The sequence below is a fragment of the Macaca nemestrina genome, chromosome 10 (genome assembly GCF_043159975.1).
Source record: "Macaca nemestrina isolate mMacNem1 chromosome 10, mMacNem.hap1, whole genome shotgun sequence".
Lineage (NCBI taxonomy): Eukaryota > Metazoa > Chordata > Mammalia > Primates > Cercopithecidae > Macaca > Macaca nemestrina.
This window is the reverse complement of record NC_092134.1, coordinates 138,941,993-138,959,815: the sequence shown is the minus strand read 5'-3', so window position 1 is coordinate 138,959,815 and position 17,823 is coordinate 138,941,993. Positions and strand designations below refer to the sequence as shown.

Below are 17,823 nucleotides of genomic sequence, written 5' to 3'. Positions count from 1 at the left end.
TCATTGGTAGCTGTCGGCAGCAGTAACAGGAGGAAGTTGGCTGTCTTTATTTCCCCTTGGTGGACCAAGCAGCTGCTGGATCATAGCCACGCAGCCCCTGGGGTCTGGTCTTTCAAGAGGAGCCCTGCAGCACACGGGAGCATCCTCTGTATTTGCTGTCAGAAATGGCAGTGGATGGGGTTCAAGCCCTCTGATTTATTATCCTCATTCTGCACTTCTCTGTAGCAAGTCACATTTTTTTCTCTTAGTAATAAGATGGGGACTTCAGGCTCATGAGTCATAATGTCGAAACCAAGTCACCCGTCTGATTCAGATGCAATGATTAATCTTTGGTGCTTAGTTAGAGCCTATGTTGGGGTTAGAATCCTCTGCCCTAATGTTCTGAGGGTTCTTGCTGTTGGGCCAGAGGTTGGGAACTGGGTGGAATTCAGCCCCGACTCGCCCACTTGCTGCATTGCTGCTTCTCTCATTTCCTTTTTTAAATCGAATCTTTTTTTTGGGGGGGGGTCATATTAATCCTTGATGCCTGTCCAGAGACTATAGCAAGATCCCATCTGAATTAGCATTCTGCATAGATTTTGCCCATTTCTCCCACCTCCTTGTCCTTTCCATCCTTCTCACATCTGGAACCCCCGATCTGTCCTGCTTGCATGGCCCATGGGGTACCTTATCTGCACTGGTCTCAGGCATTCTCTGCTCTGTTCCCACCATCACCTCCAGAGACCATGACTCGCTCACCTTGCTGCCCCCACCAGGGTCAAGAATGTTACCTCGCACATGCTTAATATGACTGGCATTTGGGGATTGGGGACCTTGAATCCTCTGTGCATTCATTGTGTGCACTTAGATAAGCTGCCTTCCTTCCCTGCCTCAGTCTCCTCCATTTAAATCTGGAACAGCCACGGTGATGGTAAATAAACACAGGCTTCTTGTGAAAGAACTCGAGGGAGGACATGCCTGTAGGGCACGGGAGTCACTCGTGCAGCTGACCCGCTGCCATCCTGTTTCTGAGTCTCTGCAGCATCAGGGAGCTCCAGGATCCGAATGCGTTCTGTGGCCTGACCTTCTGCCTCTCATTCCTTGCAGACTTTAAGTTTGCCATGTACCCACCATCGATGATCGCAACTGGAAGTGTGGGAGCAGCCATCTGCGGGCTCCAGCAGGATGAGGAAGTGAGCTCGCTCACTTGTGATGCCCTGACTGAGCTGCTGGCTAAGATCACCAACACAGACGTGGTAGGTGGCCACCACCTTCTTGGCTAAGTCCAGATGTCTCTTCTCAGCTCAGGGAAAGAGACGACGGATTTGATGATGTTGTGTCAGAGGTATATTTTTGGTGTGTTTTCTAAGATCGACGTCAAGGGAGTACAAAGTTCAGCAGGTGACACGCCCTCTTAAGGTTCTGAAAAGCTGTGCACCACAAAATACAGAAGAAAATTCAGCAAGCAGATGCGGGGGGCGGGGGGCGGGAGGGCTGTTTACCGACGTTCCTCTATGGCGTGGGCTTCCCAGTGGGTCTGAGTTGTTGCTTCATTGCCATATTTGTACACGCTGCCGGGCTGCCTCTGCCCAGCAGTGAAGAGCCGCCGTGTCTGCTCACACACGCTGAGGCTGTAAGGCGCACAGAGGAGAAAGGAGAGCCAGGACTCAGCTGCAGTGGACGGAGCAGACACACAAGAGGTGCCCCACTGTGAGAACGGTGTCCGCCCCTGGCAAACCTCTCGACCCCTCCCCGCTCTCTCTTCCCTTTTGTTCAATGCAGTAATGGATGACAAAGTGCTTTCAAAAGACAAAGTGCCATACAAACTCAAGAAACTATTATTAGCTATGGAGCTTCCCCATTCTGTGTGCCCTGTGGACGGCTCAGAGGCTGTTACTTCCTGTTGCCAGAATTCGGAGTTCCTGAGAAGAAAGGTTTTGAGAGAGACCAGGGTCAAGTGAGACTCCGAATTGAATTGGTAGGAAGCTGCAGTCCTAGGGCGTTAGAGCCAGGACGGTGCTGAGAGGTCAGAGAAGCAGTTCCTTATTTTCCACGGGCAGGGCAGGGGTTGAAGTAACCAGCCAGGAGGGGCTGGGCAGTGGCTGAGCTGGGACTAGAACCCCCAAGCTCCGACTGCCCCCTGGAAACTTTCCACTCCACCCTTGCTGCCGCTCCTGGGATCTTTTGGTTTGAAAAAAATCCTTGGGTTTAAAGTCAACCCGAGAGAGGGTTGTTGGCCCTGAGCCCTCATGCATCACCATGGAGAGGCTGAAGAATGCTGGGCACTTCACGATGACACCCTCTGGATGGTCCAGGGGGATTCAGATGCCCTCTGTGGGCTTTTATTGAGTTAAGGGATCATGTGATTTACAGGCCTATGGCTGAGGCCTGCACAAGGGCTACTGAACAGATTAAACTTCACAGAGCCCAGGGCTGCAGCTCCCTGGCTTCCTCTCCCGCCCACCTGGATTTTTCCTGGCGTTTGTTCCTCGCTCAGAGAAATGGCGCGGGGAGATGCTGACCGAGCAAATCCGGGATCCTCCTCCGAGATAGTTCTTAGATATGGTTTTAAAATGCGGGCTCCAAACATAACGCTTTTTAAACGAGGGCTCCAAAACGCAGACTGAAAAGCTCCCTCCGGTGCAGCATGAAGAATGCTTTTCTAATCCTCCAGAGGAAAATCGTGGACAGGACTTAACATTTATAGAAATGGTACACTTTTTCCTCCGTTTCTCAGTGTCTCCAATTAAGGCTGCCTTACAAATAGGACTCCCAGCCAATTTAAGACAAGCCCTTCCTCAATGTGTGGAGACAAAGATGTCAGTGACAGGAGTTTGAGCGGCCACCCCCCTCCTCCTGCCCCCAGGCATTGTAACCTTCCCCACCCCCGCCGCTTGTTGATAGACCTGCTCTGATGGGCTGACCACCCTACCGGCTCCAGCCTTTTCCCACCTGCCTCTGTCCCCGCTTACTGATCGCACATGGACAGTGGTGTCAGTTTCACTCCGGGGAGTTGCTGCTAACTCTCTTGGCTTTTCAAGACTGCAGGCAAGTCAGTCTGTCATCTCATCTGGAGAAACTGTTTGCGTTTTTCCGATACTACGTAGCCAGTCCATTTAAGTCAGCTGGCCAACTCTGTCAAATGAACATGAAGTGGATACGAAGCTGGTGTAGGGGTGTCCTCCTATAAATCCCAACTGTTGGTCGAGTTGGTATCTCATTTCTATAATGGGCACACACCGTGTTTCTTAACTGGGGCTGCCAGTGTATGCCTCATTCACACCAGTGGGCCTGGGTTGAACATTTTCATACTTAAAAACCAAGAGTGAACGTAGTGAAATGTAAAATTCATAACACTTTTTCAAATACAAATCTGAGACCTCAGGAAGTTCCAGGCTTACCTCTGGCACCCCAGATGCTTGTTCGCTCTCCCTGAAAATGTTTTTAGTGGAAACGTTCAAGCAGCTCTGGGCTAGACTGTGTGTGTGTGTGTGTGTGTGTGTGTGTGTGTGTGTGTGTGTATGCAACTTCCCAAATGCTAAATCTCCTCCCATCCATCAACCTGTGTTCTCTGAAAAGCTGACGCTCAGAGGGAAGAAAAATAAAAGGACTAGAATTTAGAACACATTAGCATTTGGAGGGAGGTGAGTTTTGCTCCCTGAGCTCTGTTTACCATTTCATGAGTCAAGAAGTGGTGTATTTCCTTCATTCATTTCTGGAAGTCTTTACTGAGGGCCCAGTTGTTGCTAGAAGTTGGGGTGGATGGGTGGCATATGGGAAGTAGAGGATGAGATTCCTGCATTCAAGGAACTTAGCAGTCGTATGATGAATCAAGAGTAAAGCATGCAAAACCCTGGCAAATGAAGAACATAAATGAAGGTGTGCTAAGTAATGTGTTATGAACGCCAAATGCAGTAGGAAATCAGGCCGGAAGAAGGAGCTCGTGAGGCCTAATGTAGAATGCCGGCCTCCCAGAAGAGAAAATTGAGTGATAGAAACTGTTCTTAGAGTGGACAAACAAAATGTACGGACACGCAGTTATTCAACTGTAAGAAGAAATGAAAGTCCAGTCCCTGTTATAACATGGGCAAACCTTGAAAATACTACATTAAGTGAAATGAGTCAGACACAAAAAGACAAATACTGTATGATTCCACTTATATGAAGTACCTGGAATCGTCAAATTCGTAGAGACAGAAAGTAGAATAGAGGTTCCAGGAGTCTGGGGAGAGGAGAGGATGGGGAGTTAGTGGTTAATGGGTATGGAGTTTCAGTTTGGGATGATGAAACAATTCTGTAGATGGAGAGTTCTGATGGCTGCACGAGAGTATGAATGTACTTCATGCCACTGTACATTTCAAAGTGACTGAAAAGGGAAATTTGACATTACGTGTATTTACGACAGTAAAATGTGTGTGTGTATGTATGTATGTACATACACACATACATAAATGGATACATATATACGTATGTGCATGTGTCTGGAACATCCTCGGGCCACGCTATGAAATGCCCATGGGTTGATGTTGGGCTCTTCCTTGGAAAAGTGAAATACACAGGACCACATTTTGCCCCCTGGCCCTAGGGCATGGACAAACAGGAATCGGGAAGAGCTGACGGTTTCCCCCAGAGCCCCTGAAGTTATAGGTCAGCTCCTACGCACCTTGCTGTTTATGATCTCTTCAAACTTGCAGCGCTCTCTGCCCCTTTGGGGGTTAGGTTGTGGGTTGTCGGGGATCGAGCTGTTGAAAGAGGGTCCCCCTGATTCTTGTGAGATGGCCAGGCGAGTCTGTGGCTCCCTGGCCAGCAGCAGATAGCTTTGATAGGAGGGACCCATGCGGCTCTGAGAAAGTCGGCCTTTGTTGCTGCGTCTGGTTGCCAAAATAAACCAGAACGCTTCATTCCAAAGAGAAAGCTGAGTGAGGGGCCTGACAGTTTTTTAGGGAATAAAAGTCTCAGAGGGTGGTATATTTTAAATACTTTCTCCTTCCAATCCTAAGAGTTGCTAAAAACAGTCAGAGAGGCAGTTTGGCTTTAGGGGGAACGTCTATTGGGGGTGTCCAGTGCCTGGGTAGGTTTGAGAGAGGAGGGTGCCACTGGCCTGGGTCCCCGGTGACTGTGGCCCTGCTTCCTTGGGCTGAATCGGGGTCCTCTTCCGTCCCCTCTGCACACTACTCGGGCTGCCTGCCAGCATTGATCTCACTGCTTCCTTGTCTATAGAACCTCTTGAATAAGGCCCAGCTTTTCCTCAGCTCTTTATCCAGAGCCCCTGGCAGAGTCATCGGGAGTGATGCTTAGGAGAGGAAGGGAAGAGGAAGGAAGGAGCAAAGGACAAAGGCAGGCAGATGGATTTCCAATGTGTTTCCGACTCACTAGTCTGTCCATGTCCTTTGAAAAGCTTTATCTTTTTTTTTTTAACTTCAATTCTGTGTCGGGGCCTTCCGAGCCTTCTGAGTGTTCCCTAACCTTGTCTTAGAGTAAGTGGCTTCGTTTTCACATGACACAGTTGCACAAATTCATTAACTAAAATGTGGAATTGAGGCTCACAGGCCATAAAGATGTTGTGGAGTTCATTGCAAGATATTTAACAGAATAAAGACTCTAGTCATCTGTTCCTTATATTGATAAACCTTTTTTTGTCTAAGGCACATCAAAATTCTTTGTCACATTCTTTAAAAAAAAAAAACAACAAACTTTAGATTCAGGGGATCCATGTGCAGGTTTGTTATGGGGATATATTGTGTGATGCTGAGGTTTGGGCTTCAGTTGAATCCATCACCCAAATAGTGCACACAGTACCCAAAAGGGAGTGTTTCAACGCTCATCCCTGTCCCTAGACACATTCCTAAATATTGCCCAGAGAAGATTCCAGGATATCCCTTCCTTAGGGTCATCCTGGCATTTTCTGGTCGTGGTTGTCAATGAGCTATTAAAAAGCAGGGAGGTGGAGGCGCCCCGGAAGAAGTCTCAGTTTCGACACGTGTGTGATTCATGGGCTTTAGCATTGTGTCTGCTCTGTAGCTGGAAGCGCCGGTGCACTCTCCGCACAGGTCATTTTCAAGGCTCTGCTGTTACAGATTCTGTCTTCTGTGGACTCTTGAGGGCCTGTGGTCAGGAACCTTGTGAAGTGTTGCTGGAAGCTGGGGGTGGGGAGGTGGAATCGAATCGGGGGCTGATGCCTCCCTCTCCTGCCTCATTTTTCTGTGGGCCTCATTTGGTATGCAAGGAAATAAGCCAAACAGCCTGTGAAGAAAGGAAGAATGAGATAGTTTCCTAAGTTGTCTCTGCCTGAGTTGGCTGCGGGTCTGGGGCTCATTCAGCCCTTTGTCCCCCTGTTGAGTGCAGTGCGTGTGTGTGACAATGGAGTTGTGCAGTTACACTGAGGGCTAATGGTAGGAGTTCCGTCAACCCATTCATGGAGGCAGAGGAGGGTGCAGGGCGCGGAGCTCGAGCCAGCAAGCAGAGGAAGTCAGAGGCCCTTGTAACGAGCTGAAGATCACAAACACTGCTGTCAGGGCTCCAGGCGTGGGGGCGGGGGCAGCCAGGAGGGAAGGGGGCAAGGGAGGGGGCCTATCATGGAAGCTGGAGGTCTGCCCGACCTCCAGCGCAGTAGGGTACCACCTGTCCAGGCTGACAGACGAGCATTATGGCTTCCCTTTTAATCAGCTTAATTTGGGGCATCTTAACACAATGGCTGGTGCTTTGGAGGCTGCAGGAAAGCTGATGTCCTAGAGCCGCCGCACTTTACGTGCGTGTAACATCTTTTGATTAGAGGCGCTTTCGTGGTTTTCCAGCCACTTGGGCTATGTCTTTCTTTCTTGGAGAGTCTCTGGTCTGTATGTCTTTACTTAGCGCTTAGAAGTCGAGGTATATAGGGAAAAAGGAGTTCTGAAATTGGAGGCTTGCCCTTTCTAAAGCCAGTCTGAGCTTTTAGCCAGATGTCACTGCGGGGCAAGCCACGTCAACTCTCCACGCTCCATTCCCTAGCTGGGAAATGAGGGCATTTGGCTACTTGATTTCCAAAGGCCCTTTAGACCTCCACATTCTCCAAGTCTGTGATTATTTATGTATGTCTTCTTATAATCCAGCCCCTTTGGAAACACTAACTCCACTCTTCTCTCAGCTTGATCCTCTCACAGAAGCAACCTGGTTGGATTTAAGGTGGAGGTCTTCCTCTCTCCAGGTGGCTGCCCCCATGCCCACCCCCACCCCCCAATCCCATGCATTCTCCTGCCCTCCTGCTTGGGGCAAGACCCAGGCGATGTGGAGTTGGCATGTCCAGTTGCATGTATCAGCACCTCTCCCTTCACTTCCCACCAGCACACAGAATTTATATGCCCTTCACAAGTCCAAAAAGGGCGCCTGCCATGCTAAACAAAGGTATTCGTATGCAGGGCCTGAGCTCTGTCTCACGGAAGGGAGAGGCCAAGTTCTCTTCCCACCATCAGAGAGTAGTGTTCAACATCATTTACACAAGACAGGCTTTTGCCCTTTTAGTCTTGCTGAGCTAGAATGAGGGATTTGTGTAGTTGAAAGTCGAGCTGATCATTGTCAAGTTTCATGGAAGTGGAACCTGAAGGAAGGTTAGGCAGAGACTGCAGAGAGGGTTAGCGTCCTGCTTTGCCACAAGGTAAGTCTAGAAGAGGGTGGGGAAGGGAGTTCAGAATTCTTCAATCCATGGAGTACCTGCTTTGGTCATCCTTTTATCTTCCAGTCAGAGGGGTCATCAAGCAAGAGCTGGCCAGGCTGGGCGTGGTGGCTCATGTCTGTAATCCTAGCACTTTGGGAGGCCAAGGTGGGTGGATCACCTGAGGTCAGGAGTTCGAGACCAGCCTGACCAATATGGTGAAACTCTGTTTCTATAAAAAATACAAAAATCAGCTGGGCATGGTGGCGTGCGCCTATAATCCCAGCTACTCTGGATGCTGAGACGAGAATTGCTTGAACCTGGGAGGTGGAGGTTGCAGTGAGACGAGATTGCGCCATTGCACTCCAGCCTGAGTGACAATGAGACTCCATCTCAAAAAACAAAACAAAACAAAGCTGGCCGTAGTCAAGCCAGTGATGATTTGGATTGAAATCAAAATGCGACTGAAGAAAAGAGAGAGTTTTGTCTATCTATGAAACCTTCCTCCGTTTTGTGTGGGACAGCCTGCGCACTCATTCTTGGCTGGAACTTACATAAAACGCTACTGTGCACGCACATGTCACCTCAAGTCCCGTGGCTCTGAAAGTCCAGAAGTGACAGTCAGACATCCCAGTCCTTCCTGTAGGGTTTTCTCAGAACTGTTCCTTTAAGGTCTCAGGCTGCTGGCAGGGAAGGCTAATAGCAGAAAAAGTGGGGACACTGGGAACCCCAAAGGGAAGACGTGCATGGCCTGAAACCGAGGTCTTTAGCTTTCTGGAGCCTGGTCTCCCCATGTGGAGGGTCATGCTGGCATGGTTAATTCACTAATGGCCATAGAGTCCCAAGTTGGCCATATTGCAGTAGAAGATGCATTAAGCCAGATGACCTTGCCGGGGGCCAGAACACAGCCTGTGAGGAAGGAGAGCAAGGCAGGATTGGGCAGGAGGCGAGAGTGTTTTTGTTGAGGAGCAAGGTCTTCCACAGGAACTGCAACTTGAAAAGTATTCACCAAGGGCTATGTCATGCGAAACCCTCTTTCAGGGTACCACATTGCTACACCTAACGGGCATTTCCTTTTTAAAGTAATGGTTCAGAGCTATTGTCTACCAAAACTCGCGCGTGCACGGTCCCTCAGTCAGCTGAGAATCCTGCCATCTCCTTTACATAACAAAAGCTCTTAGGCCTTATGCTTTGGGTAGGATTTGTCTTCCATGGACAGGTATTCAGTTGGAAACAAGTATATAGTCACTGAATCTATGGTATGGAGGTGGTCTGATTTAGCCCCTCTGCCTCCTGGAAAAAAACAATTGTAAACATCCCCTTCGACAGCTTCTCAACAGTGGAGGAACATTACACATGAACTTCCTGGATTCAATGGATTCTCCTTTGCAAGAAAAAAAAACAAAAAAAAAAAAGAGAAAGAAGAAAATATGAATTTAAATTGTTAGGTCCAACGTTTCACTCAGTGAGTGGCTACAGGAGATGAGGGAGGACAGATGGAATGTGGGGTGGAAGCTGCTGTTCTGGATCTCAGCTCTTGCCCATGTACGGTGGAGAGAGTATCTCATACCACGATGATTCCGGCATTTCAGTGAACTCCTTCACGCGGTGCTCAGATGAAGAAAGGGCTGTCTATGTCTATCCCAGCTTTAGAAGAAAAACTGATGGTATGAGACTTGCCATTCCTCCCTGATGTAGAACCTTCCTAAGGGACATTCAACAGTAGTTTTGACCGTAGTCGCTTTTTGCCTTTAACCCCCACATTCATTTTGATTCTATATTTAATATTAAATTTTTTAGATTATAAGGATTTAAGGTTTTCACACATCTACTGAAAGGCAAGTGCCCCTAAAGACATTATACTTTCAGGCCGGGCTCAGTGGCTTATGCCTGTAATCCCGGTACTTTCGGAGGCCAAGGCGGGCAGATACCTGAGGTCAGGAGTCCAAAACCAGCCTGGCTAATCTGGTAAAATTCCATCTTAACTAAAAATACAAACATTACCTGGGTGCGGTGGCTGGTGCCTATAATCCCAGCTACTCAGGAGGCTGAGGAAGGAGAATCACTTGAACCTGAGAGGTGGAGCTTGCAGTGAGCCGAGATCGCGCCATTGCACTCCAGCCTGGGTGACAGAGCAACACTCTGTCTCAAAAAAAAAAAAAAAGAAAAAAGAAAAAAAAAGTAAAGGAACATTACACCTTAACTTTTCCCACCTAGCAAGTGGTAACCTATGAGGACAGTGCTGCCACATGGTCCTTGAGGGAAGAACTTGGGGAAGAACTCTACAGGGATGAGGCGGGTGAGCCCCAAGCGATTTTTCATCATTCATTCAGCTCAGCAGGTCGGACAGGTGTAACCAGGAGATGCCACAGGAACGTCTGACAGGTGTTAGCAATTCCCGGAGGCCAGTGCCTGACTCCGTTTCAGCCTCGTTCAGGGTGGCACGGAGACTCCTGCCGCTGGTTCACGTCTGTCATGCTCAGCGCTCGCCCCAGAACCAGACACACGATCTTGACACACACTTCACCAGTCTTGACTGAAGGCAATTCTATACCTCATTTCAAATAAATCTGAGGGATTCTTTCAGGTTCCAGGACCAATTTATTGGTACACATAATCATGATCATTTATCGAGCTCTACTTAGCACTGCACGTATATCAATATCATCTCAGTTGCCCTTTACTCTGAGTGTTTTGTGGGGAAACTCTGAGATAAGAAAAGTTAAATAACGTGAGGGCCACCTGCAAGCATGGTAGGTGGGCAGCAAATACCACCCTTCCTCATCTCCTTGTTCCAGGTGATATTTCGTCTCTGCCTTTGGCCTCTTAGTCTGTGGTTGTTCCTAATCTTAATTTTCATTGAAAGCTGTAGTCTGAAATGTGGAATAGACGAGCGATAGGAAAGGAACATTTGAGGGGTATGGAAATTTTGTTCCTTAGTGGTTAGTTGCAGCTTTATTTCATTTATTTATATGTTTGTTTTTAAAGATGGGGAACTAGCTATGTTGTCCAGGCTGGTGTCGCACTGGTTTCAACTTCCCGCCTCGGCCTCCCAGAGTGCTGGGATGACAGGCGGGAGCCAATATGCCTGGCCTGCTGTATTTTAGATCTTTGGGAAATAAAGAGAATGCTTTTGGACTTGGCAAAATAGAAACCTCTGGGTGGGGAGAACTGCACAGTGAAAGAAGCAAAAGGGAAGTTTGTATTAAACTATGAAAAGACACAGGGAGGTTCAATTTAACATATTTTGCTTATGTATGTGCTTCTTAAGAGAGTGCACAGAGGCACTTTTGCAGAGGAGAGAGGCCAGAAAATGCCTGTTAGAAGCAAGTCTACTGTTCGTACCCTCTTACTAACACCAGCAATGGTCCCTGTCCAGTGATACCGGTGACTTGTCATTGCATCGCATGTCACCTGCCTAAGGGAAGCTCCTGCCTGGGGCAGACACACTGTCCATTTCCCCTACAATATAGACGGATAACTAAAGCAATGCTGCATATTCTTGCTTATTCCCAGATTGGATGGCTCAAGGGTCCAGAATGTTGTAGACATTTTGCATTATATCTTTATGAGAGTTAAGGAAATGGTAAAGAAGCAGAAAAAATTGGGGATTTTTTTTTTAAGTCTTTACAGTGAGGCACGGTGGCTCACGCCTGTAATCCCAGCACTTTGGGAGGCCGAGGCAGGCGGATCATAAGGTCAGGAGTTCGAGACCAGCCTGGCCAATATGGTGAAACCCCATCTGTACTAAAAATACAAAAATTAGCCAGGCATGGTGGCAGGCGTCTATAGTCCCAGCTACTTGGGAGGCTGAGGCAGGAGAATCGCTTGAACCCGGGAGGCAGAGGTTGCAGTGAGCTGAGAACGTGCCACTGCACTCCAGCCTGGGGGACAAGAGTGAGAAAATGTATTTACAGTTTATGTGAGTGTCAGTACGTTGGTTCGTTGGCTTCCTTCTTATCTAGTTCTCAGGGGCTGAGTTTGCTAATGTCATAGCACCTCTAGTAGCCTTCCCCTTTTCTAGTAGCCACTTCCCAGCTTCCCCAGGCAGAAAGCATCTGGTCGGCCCCTTGATTACCAGGCATCCGTAAGTGGACCGTCATTTAGGCCAGTGCTTCTCAGAATTCCAATCACCTGGGCTCCACTAAAATGCAGGTTCTGATGAGCTCGACCTGGATTGACTGAGATCCTGCGGTTCCAGCGAGCTCGCAGGTAATGCTGACACTGCCAGCCCACGGACCCGACCTAGAGTAGTGAGGTTCCTTGGCACTTTAAGAACACCCCTCCTTTACTTCACATTTATTTCAACTGGGAACTAGCATAGACTTACGCAAGCTAAATTATGCATGTTTTCTTGGGAGGATGCTCTGTGTCCTGTTTCTCCTGCTAACAGCTCTGGTCTGGACCATTGTTCTAGGATTGTCTCAAAGCTTGCCAGGAGCAGATTGAGGCGGTGCTCCTCAACAGCCTGCAGCAGTACCGTCAGGACCAGCGCGACGGATCCAAGTCGGAGGATGAACTGGACCAAGCCAGCACCCCTACAGATGTGCGGGATATCGACCTGTGAGGATGCCAGTTGGGCCGAAAGAGAGAGACGCGTCCATAATCTGCTCTCTCCTTCTTTCTGGTTATGTTTTTGTTATTTGTGTTTTAGGATGAAACGTAAAAAAAAATTCTGCCCCCACCTAGATCATATTTAAAGATCTTTTAGAAGTGAGAGAAAAAAGTCCTATAAAAACGGAATAATAAAGAGCATTTGGTGCCTATTTGAAGTACAGCATAAGGGAATCCCTTGTATATGCGAACAGTTACTGTTTGATTATGTAAAAGTAATAGTAAAATGCTTACAGGAAAACCTGCAGAGTAGTTAGAGAATATGTATGCCTGCAATATGGGAACAAATTAGTGGAGACTTTGTTTTCATGTTATGAGCTAGCACATACACCCCCTTGTAGTATAATTTCAAGGAACTGTGTACGCCATTTATGGCATGATTAGATTGCAAAGCAATGAACTCAAGAAGGAATTGAAATAAGGAGGGACATGATGGGGAAGGAGTACAAAACAATCTCTCAACATGATTGAACCATTTGGGGTGGAGAAGCGCCTTTGCTCTCAGCCACCTGTTACTAAGTCAGGAGTGTGGTTGGATCTCTACATTAATGTCCTCTTGCTGTCTACAGTAGCTGCTACCTAAAAAAGATATTTTATTTTGCCAGTTGGACACAGGTGATTGGCTCCTGGGTTTCATGTTCTGTGACATCCCGCTTCTTCCAAATGCAGTTCATTGCAGACACCACCGTATTGCTGCCTAATGGGGAAATGTAGCTATGGGCCATCACCAAAACTCACATGAAACTGAGGCAGATGGAGACCAAGGGTGGGATCCAGAATGGAATCCTTTCTGTTATTGTATTTTAAAGGGTAATGTGGCCTTGGCATTTCTTCTTAGAAAAAAACGAATTTTTGGTGCTGATTGGCATGTCTGGTTCACAGTTTAGCATTGTTATAAACCATTCCATTCGAAAAGCACTTTGAAAAATTGTTCCCGAGCGATAGATGGGATGGTTTATGCAAGTCATGCTGAATACTCCTCCCCTCTTCTCTTTTGCCCCCTCCCTTCCTGCCCCCAGTCTGGGTTACTCTTCGCTTGTGGTATCTGCCATTCTTTGGTACACAGTTCTGGTGCTCCTCCCAGGACTCGAGAGACGCCCCTTCCTGCTGACATTCCCATCACAACATTCCTCAGAAAAGCCTGTAAACTAAAATCTGTTACCATTCTGATGGCACAGAAGGATCTTAATTCCCATCTCTATACTTCTCCTTTGGACATGGAAAGAAAAGTTATTGCTGGTGCAAAGATAGATGGCTGAACTGATATCAGGGTGTGGCATTTTGTTCCCTTTTCCGTTTTTTTTTTTTTATTGTTGTTGTTAATTTTATTGCAAAGTTGTATTCAGCGTACTTGAATTTTTTTCCTCTCCACTTCTTAGAGGCATTCAGTTAGCAAAGAGGTTGGAGCAACAACTTTTTTTTTTTTTTTGCACAATTGTAATTGACAGGTAATGAAGCTATTTGTTAAAATATTTGCCTTTTTAAGTGAAAAAGAAAAATCAGAACAGGGCTATTTGAAGAATTATTTTAGACACAGATTCTGCCTTGTTTCATAGCATGAGGGTTGAAGATGGAAAATGATCTAAGGGTCTCTTATTTTTTCATTTCGTTTTGTTCAGTTTGGTTTTTTCTTTTTTTTTTTTTTTTTTGCGCTGCTAAGAAGCTAAAATCATCCATCGTTATTCACATTGACAGTACCTAGCTGTAATGTTTCACAGAGTGTGCTGCTATTTTATAAACATTTTTATAATATATTATTTTACTGCTTAAATTCCAAGTCCTGAAGTAGATGGTTGAGATATGAGTTCTTCATACTGGAAAAGCCCTTCCGTAGTTTGTTTTTTTCTGGTAGCATATTCATGGTGGTTGTTTCTTCCTTTTTTTTTTTTTTTTTTCCTCTGGTCACATTCTTCAAAGACGGAGTATTCTTTACCTCAGGTTTACTGGACAAAATCAATAACTACAAAAGACAATGATTCACGCTTTTGTTTTCATAATACCTCACAACCGTACAGTTTCTGCCTGGAGCCCATTCACGTGAGGAATAGAGAAGTGGTGTGAGCAGGGCCGACTCCCGCTCAGGTGGAAGGCAGGGCGGTCTCACTCCCAGGGACCTTTTTGGTTATGGAGGCCATCGGGCTCCCATTTAGACCCCCCAGTATCCTAATCATGATGGAAAAAATACATTGAACCAAGGGATCCTCCCTCCCCTTCAAGGCAGACGTTCAGTACACACATTTATGCAGTAGACTCAGATGTCGTAATTTGCACTTAGGTACCAGGTATCAGGAAACAGACTAAAAAGAATTCCAGCAGGCTGTTTGGAGATCCTCATCTTGCAGCTTTTTCAAAAGCGGGGCTTCGTGTGCAAAGGGCCCTTTCCTCTTGAAGTTTTTCCTTCCGTCTTTCCCCTCCCCTGGCATGGACACCTTGAGTTTAGGATCATCTCTGTGGGTTTCCTAGGTCTGAATCTGCGAGTAGCTGAATCTGCAGCAAATAGCAAACAGCGTTGATGGTGCTTCCTTCTCCCTCCTCTGTCTCCAGCTGCGCAGGCAAGCACTAGGCAAGCCCAGGTCCTCTGCTAAGCGGTACTAAACGGTCAGGTTTTCAATCACACTGAATTGGCAGGATAAGAAAAATAGGTCAGAGAAGTATGGGATGATAGTTGAAGGGAGGTGAAGAGGCTGCTTTTCTACAGAGGTGAAATTCCAGATGAGTCAGTCTCCTGGGAAGTGTGTTTAGAAGGGTTCAGGGCTTTGTGAGTTAGCATGACCCTAAAATTCTAGGGGATTTCTGGTGGGACAGTGGGTGGCGAATTCTGAAATTTTGGAGAGGAAAGTGGAGCAGCCAGCAAGTTAGCTAGCCAGAGTTTTCTCAAGAGCCAGCTTTGATCAGCACACTCTCCTGGGCCCCAAGGAGTCCCACAGAATGGGGAAGGCGGGAACCGTGGCGTTCTCGGGAACCTTGGAGCCTAAAGAGAAACTGAGGTGCAAATTCATTTCACGGCGACTGACCCTTGAGCTTAAACAGCAGCAGCAAATGAAAGAACTGGACAAATAGGGAAGGGCACAGGCCTACCCGACTCTAGTCACGGTCTGTAACTTTCTACTCTTCCTGTAGTCCCGAGGCCCCTGGGTCCTTCTAGCTTTTCTCTTTCCCATCCTTGGGGCCTTGTGTGATGATGGGTGTGGGGCTGCTGATGGGAAAGTAGGGGGTTGTTAGGCTCTTCTGCCTGCTCCTGCTTAAACAAAAGAAGGAATCCTGGATTTTGCCCTCTCCTTGGATCTTAGTCTCTTTGGTAGGAGTTTTGTTCCAGAGGGGCTCTCCCGCTGTGGATTTGAACTTGCTCTTTTTTTTGTTGTTGTTCTTTCTCTTCTTTTTCTTACCTCCCACTAAAGGGGTTCCAAATTATCCTGGTCTTTTTCTACCTTGTTGTGTTTCTGTCTCGTCTTTACTTCCATCTGTTTGTTTTTTTTCTCCATCAGTGGGGGCCGAGTTCCCCCAGCCTGCCAAATTTTGATCCTTCCCCTCTTTTGGCCAAATCCTAGGGGGAAGAAATCCTAGTATGCCAAAAATATATGCTAAGCATAATTAAACTCCATGCGGGTCCCTAACAGCCCAGAAGCCTGCAGGAGAAAGCCAAGGGCAGTTCCCTCCGCAGAACACCCCACGCGTGCTGAGAGGCGAGCTCCTTCCAGAAGGGGCTGCTCTTCCAGGAGGCCTTACTTTGAACTGCCTCAGGACCCCACTGGAGAGCACAGCATGCCTTACCACTGGGTCACCCTTGGTCTATGTGCTCTGTACTGGAGGCTCTGTTCTGCCTCTTATCAGCCAGGTCAGGGGCATACATGGCTTAAGTGACAAAGCCAAGGAGAAGACAATCCTGACAGCGTCACACTGCATCCTTTTGCTAGCAGCATGGGCGACTCTTCAGACGGAGCTGCGCTTTCCTGCCGTCTAGCACCTCTAGGGCCTCTCCAGACTGTGCCCTGGGAGCTCTGGGACTGAAAGGTTAAGAACATTAGGCAGGATCAGATGACTCTCTCAAAGAGGGCAGGGGAATTTTCTCTCCATGGGCCACAGGGGACAGGGCTGGGAGAAGAAATAGACTTGCACCTTATGTCATGTAAATAATTGATTTTCTAGTTCAAGAAGATAATATGGGTAGCGTGGGAATTGGAGGTAGGAAGGGGAGGAAGTCTGAGTAAGCCAGTTGGCTTCTAAGCCAAAAGGATTCCTCTTTGTTTATCTCTGAGACAGTCCAACCTTGAGAATAGCTTTAAAAGGAAAATTAATGCTGAGACGATAAAGTCCCCTTAAACCAGCAAACCCTCTGTAGCTATAGAATGAGTGCAGGTTTCTATTGGTGTGAACTCAGAGCAATTTACAAGAGCTGTTCATGCAGCCATCCATTTGCGTAAAATGGGGTGAGAAGATTCAAGAGGACGTTTATTACTTCCTCATACCGCATGGCTTTTGATGATTCTGGATTCTAAACAACCCAGAATGGTCATTTCAGGCACAGCGATACTACGTTCGTGTGTGTCTGCTTTTAAACTTGGCTGGGCTATCAGACCCTATTCTCGGCTCAGGTTTTAAGAAGCCAGCAGCAAATGTGTACGCGCAGCCTGCATCCCTTCGCCTGCAGCCTACTTTGGGGAAATAAAGTGCCTTACTGACTGTAGCCATTACAGTATCCAATGTCTTTTGACAGGTGCCTGTCCTTGAAAAACAAAGTTTCTATTTTTACTTTTAATTGGTTTAGTTCTTACTGCTGGCCAACTCTTATATCCCCAGCAAATCACCAGGCCATTGGATTTTTTCCATTATGTTCATTACCCTTATATCATGTACCTCAGATCTCTCTCTCTCCTCTCTCTCAGTTATAGTTTCTTGTCTTGGACTTTTTTTCTTTTCTTTTCTTTTTCTTTTTTACTTTTTTTTTTTTTTTGCTTTGAAACAAGTGTGATGCCATATCAAGTCCATGTTATTCTCTCACAGTGTACTCTATAAGCGGTGTGGGTGTCTATTTGGTCAGGATGTTAGAAAGTGCTAAAGTAGCATGATCAGTGGACGCGAAAAGGTTTTTAGGAAGTGTGGCAAAAATGTTGCATTGGCTATGATGGTGACATGATATAGTCAGCTGCCTTTTAAGAGGTCTTATCTGTTCAGTGTTAAGTGATTTAAAAAAATAATAACCTGTTTTCTGACTAGTTTAAAGATGGATTTGAAAATGGTTTTGAATGCAATTAGGTTATGCTATTTGGACAATAAACTCACCTTGACCTAAGTCATCTGGCCTTTTTTGATTTATTTATCAACCAGCAGTCGTCGGAATGGAATACACTTGTCTCACGTCAGAACTCTGTTTTATGCTGCTGCAACAATTGGCAGTGGCATGAGACACATTCTAACCTGGAATAGAATCTACACGTGCCTCTGTGTTATGGCAGCACAAGTCATTGTTGACATTGCTAGGGGACGGGGGCTGCCCATGCAGCCGGCTTATAAGCTAGAAGCCTCAGTCCACCTTTAGAAGGTTGGTCCATCACAGACACTATGACTGGTCCTCAGAGGATAGCCCCTGATTGTTGCCAGCTACT

At 47.0% G+C, this 17,823-nt stretch overlaps 1 protein-coding gene across 1 annotated transcript in view; it reads left to right on the top strand.

Annotated features, from left to right (window-relative positions):
• Window positions 1-17,510, top strand: part of LOC105484147 (cyclin D2) — a 31,526-nt gene extending 14,016 nt beyond the window's left edge. The window contains exons 4-5 of the mRNA XM_011745486.3: window positions 1,087-1,235; window positions 12,024-17,510. Of these exons, the coding sequence (XP_011743788.2) occupies window positions 1,087-1,235; window positions 12,024-12,173 (299 nt within the window). The 3' untranslated portion in view covers window positions 12,174-17,510. The remainder of the gene's footprint in view (window positions 1-1,086; window positions 1,236-12,023) is intronic.
• The last annotated feature ends 313 nt before the right edge of the window (window positions 17,511-17,823 follow it).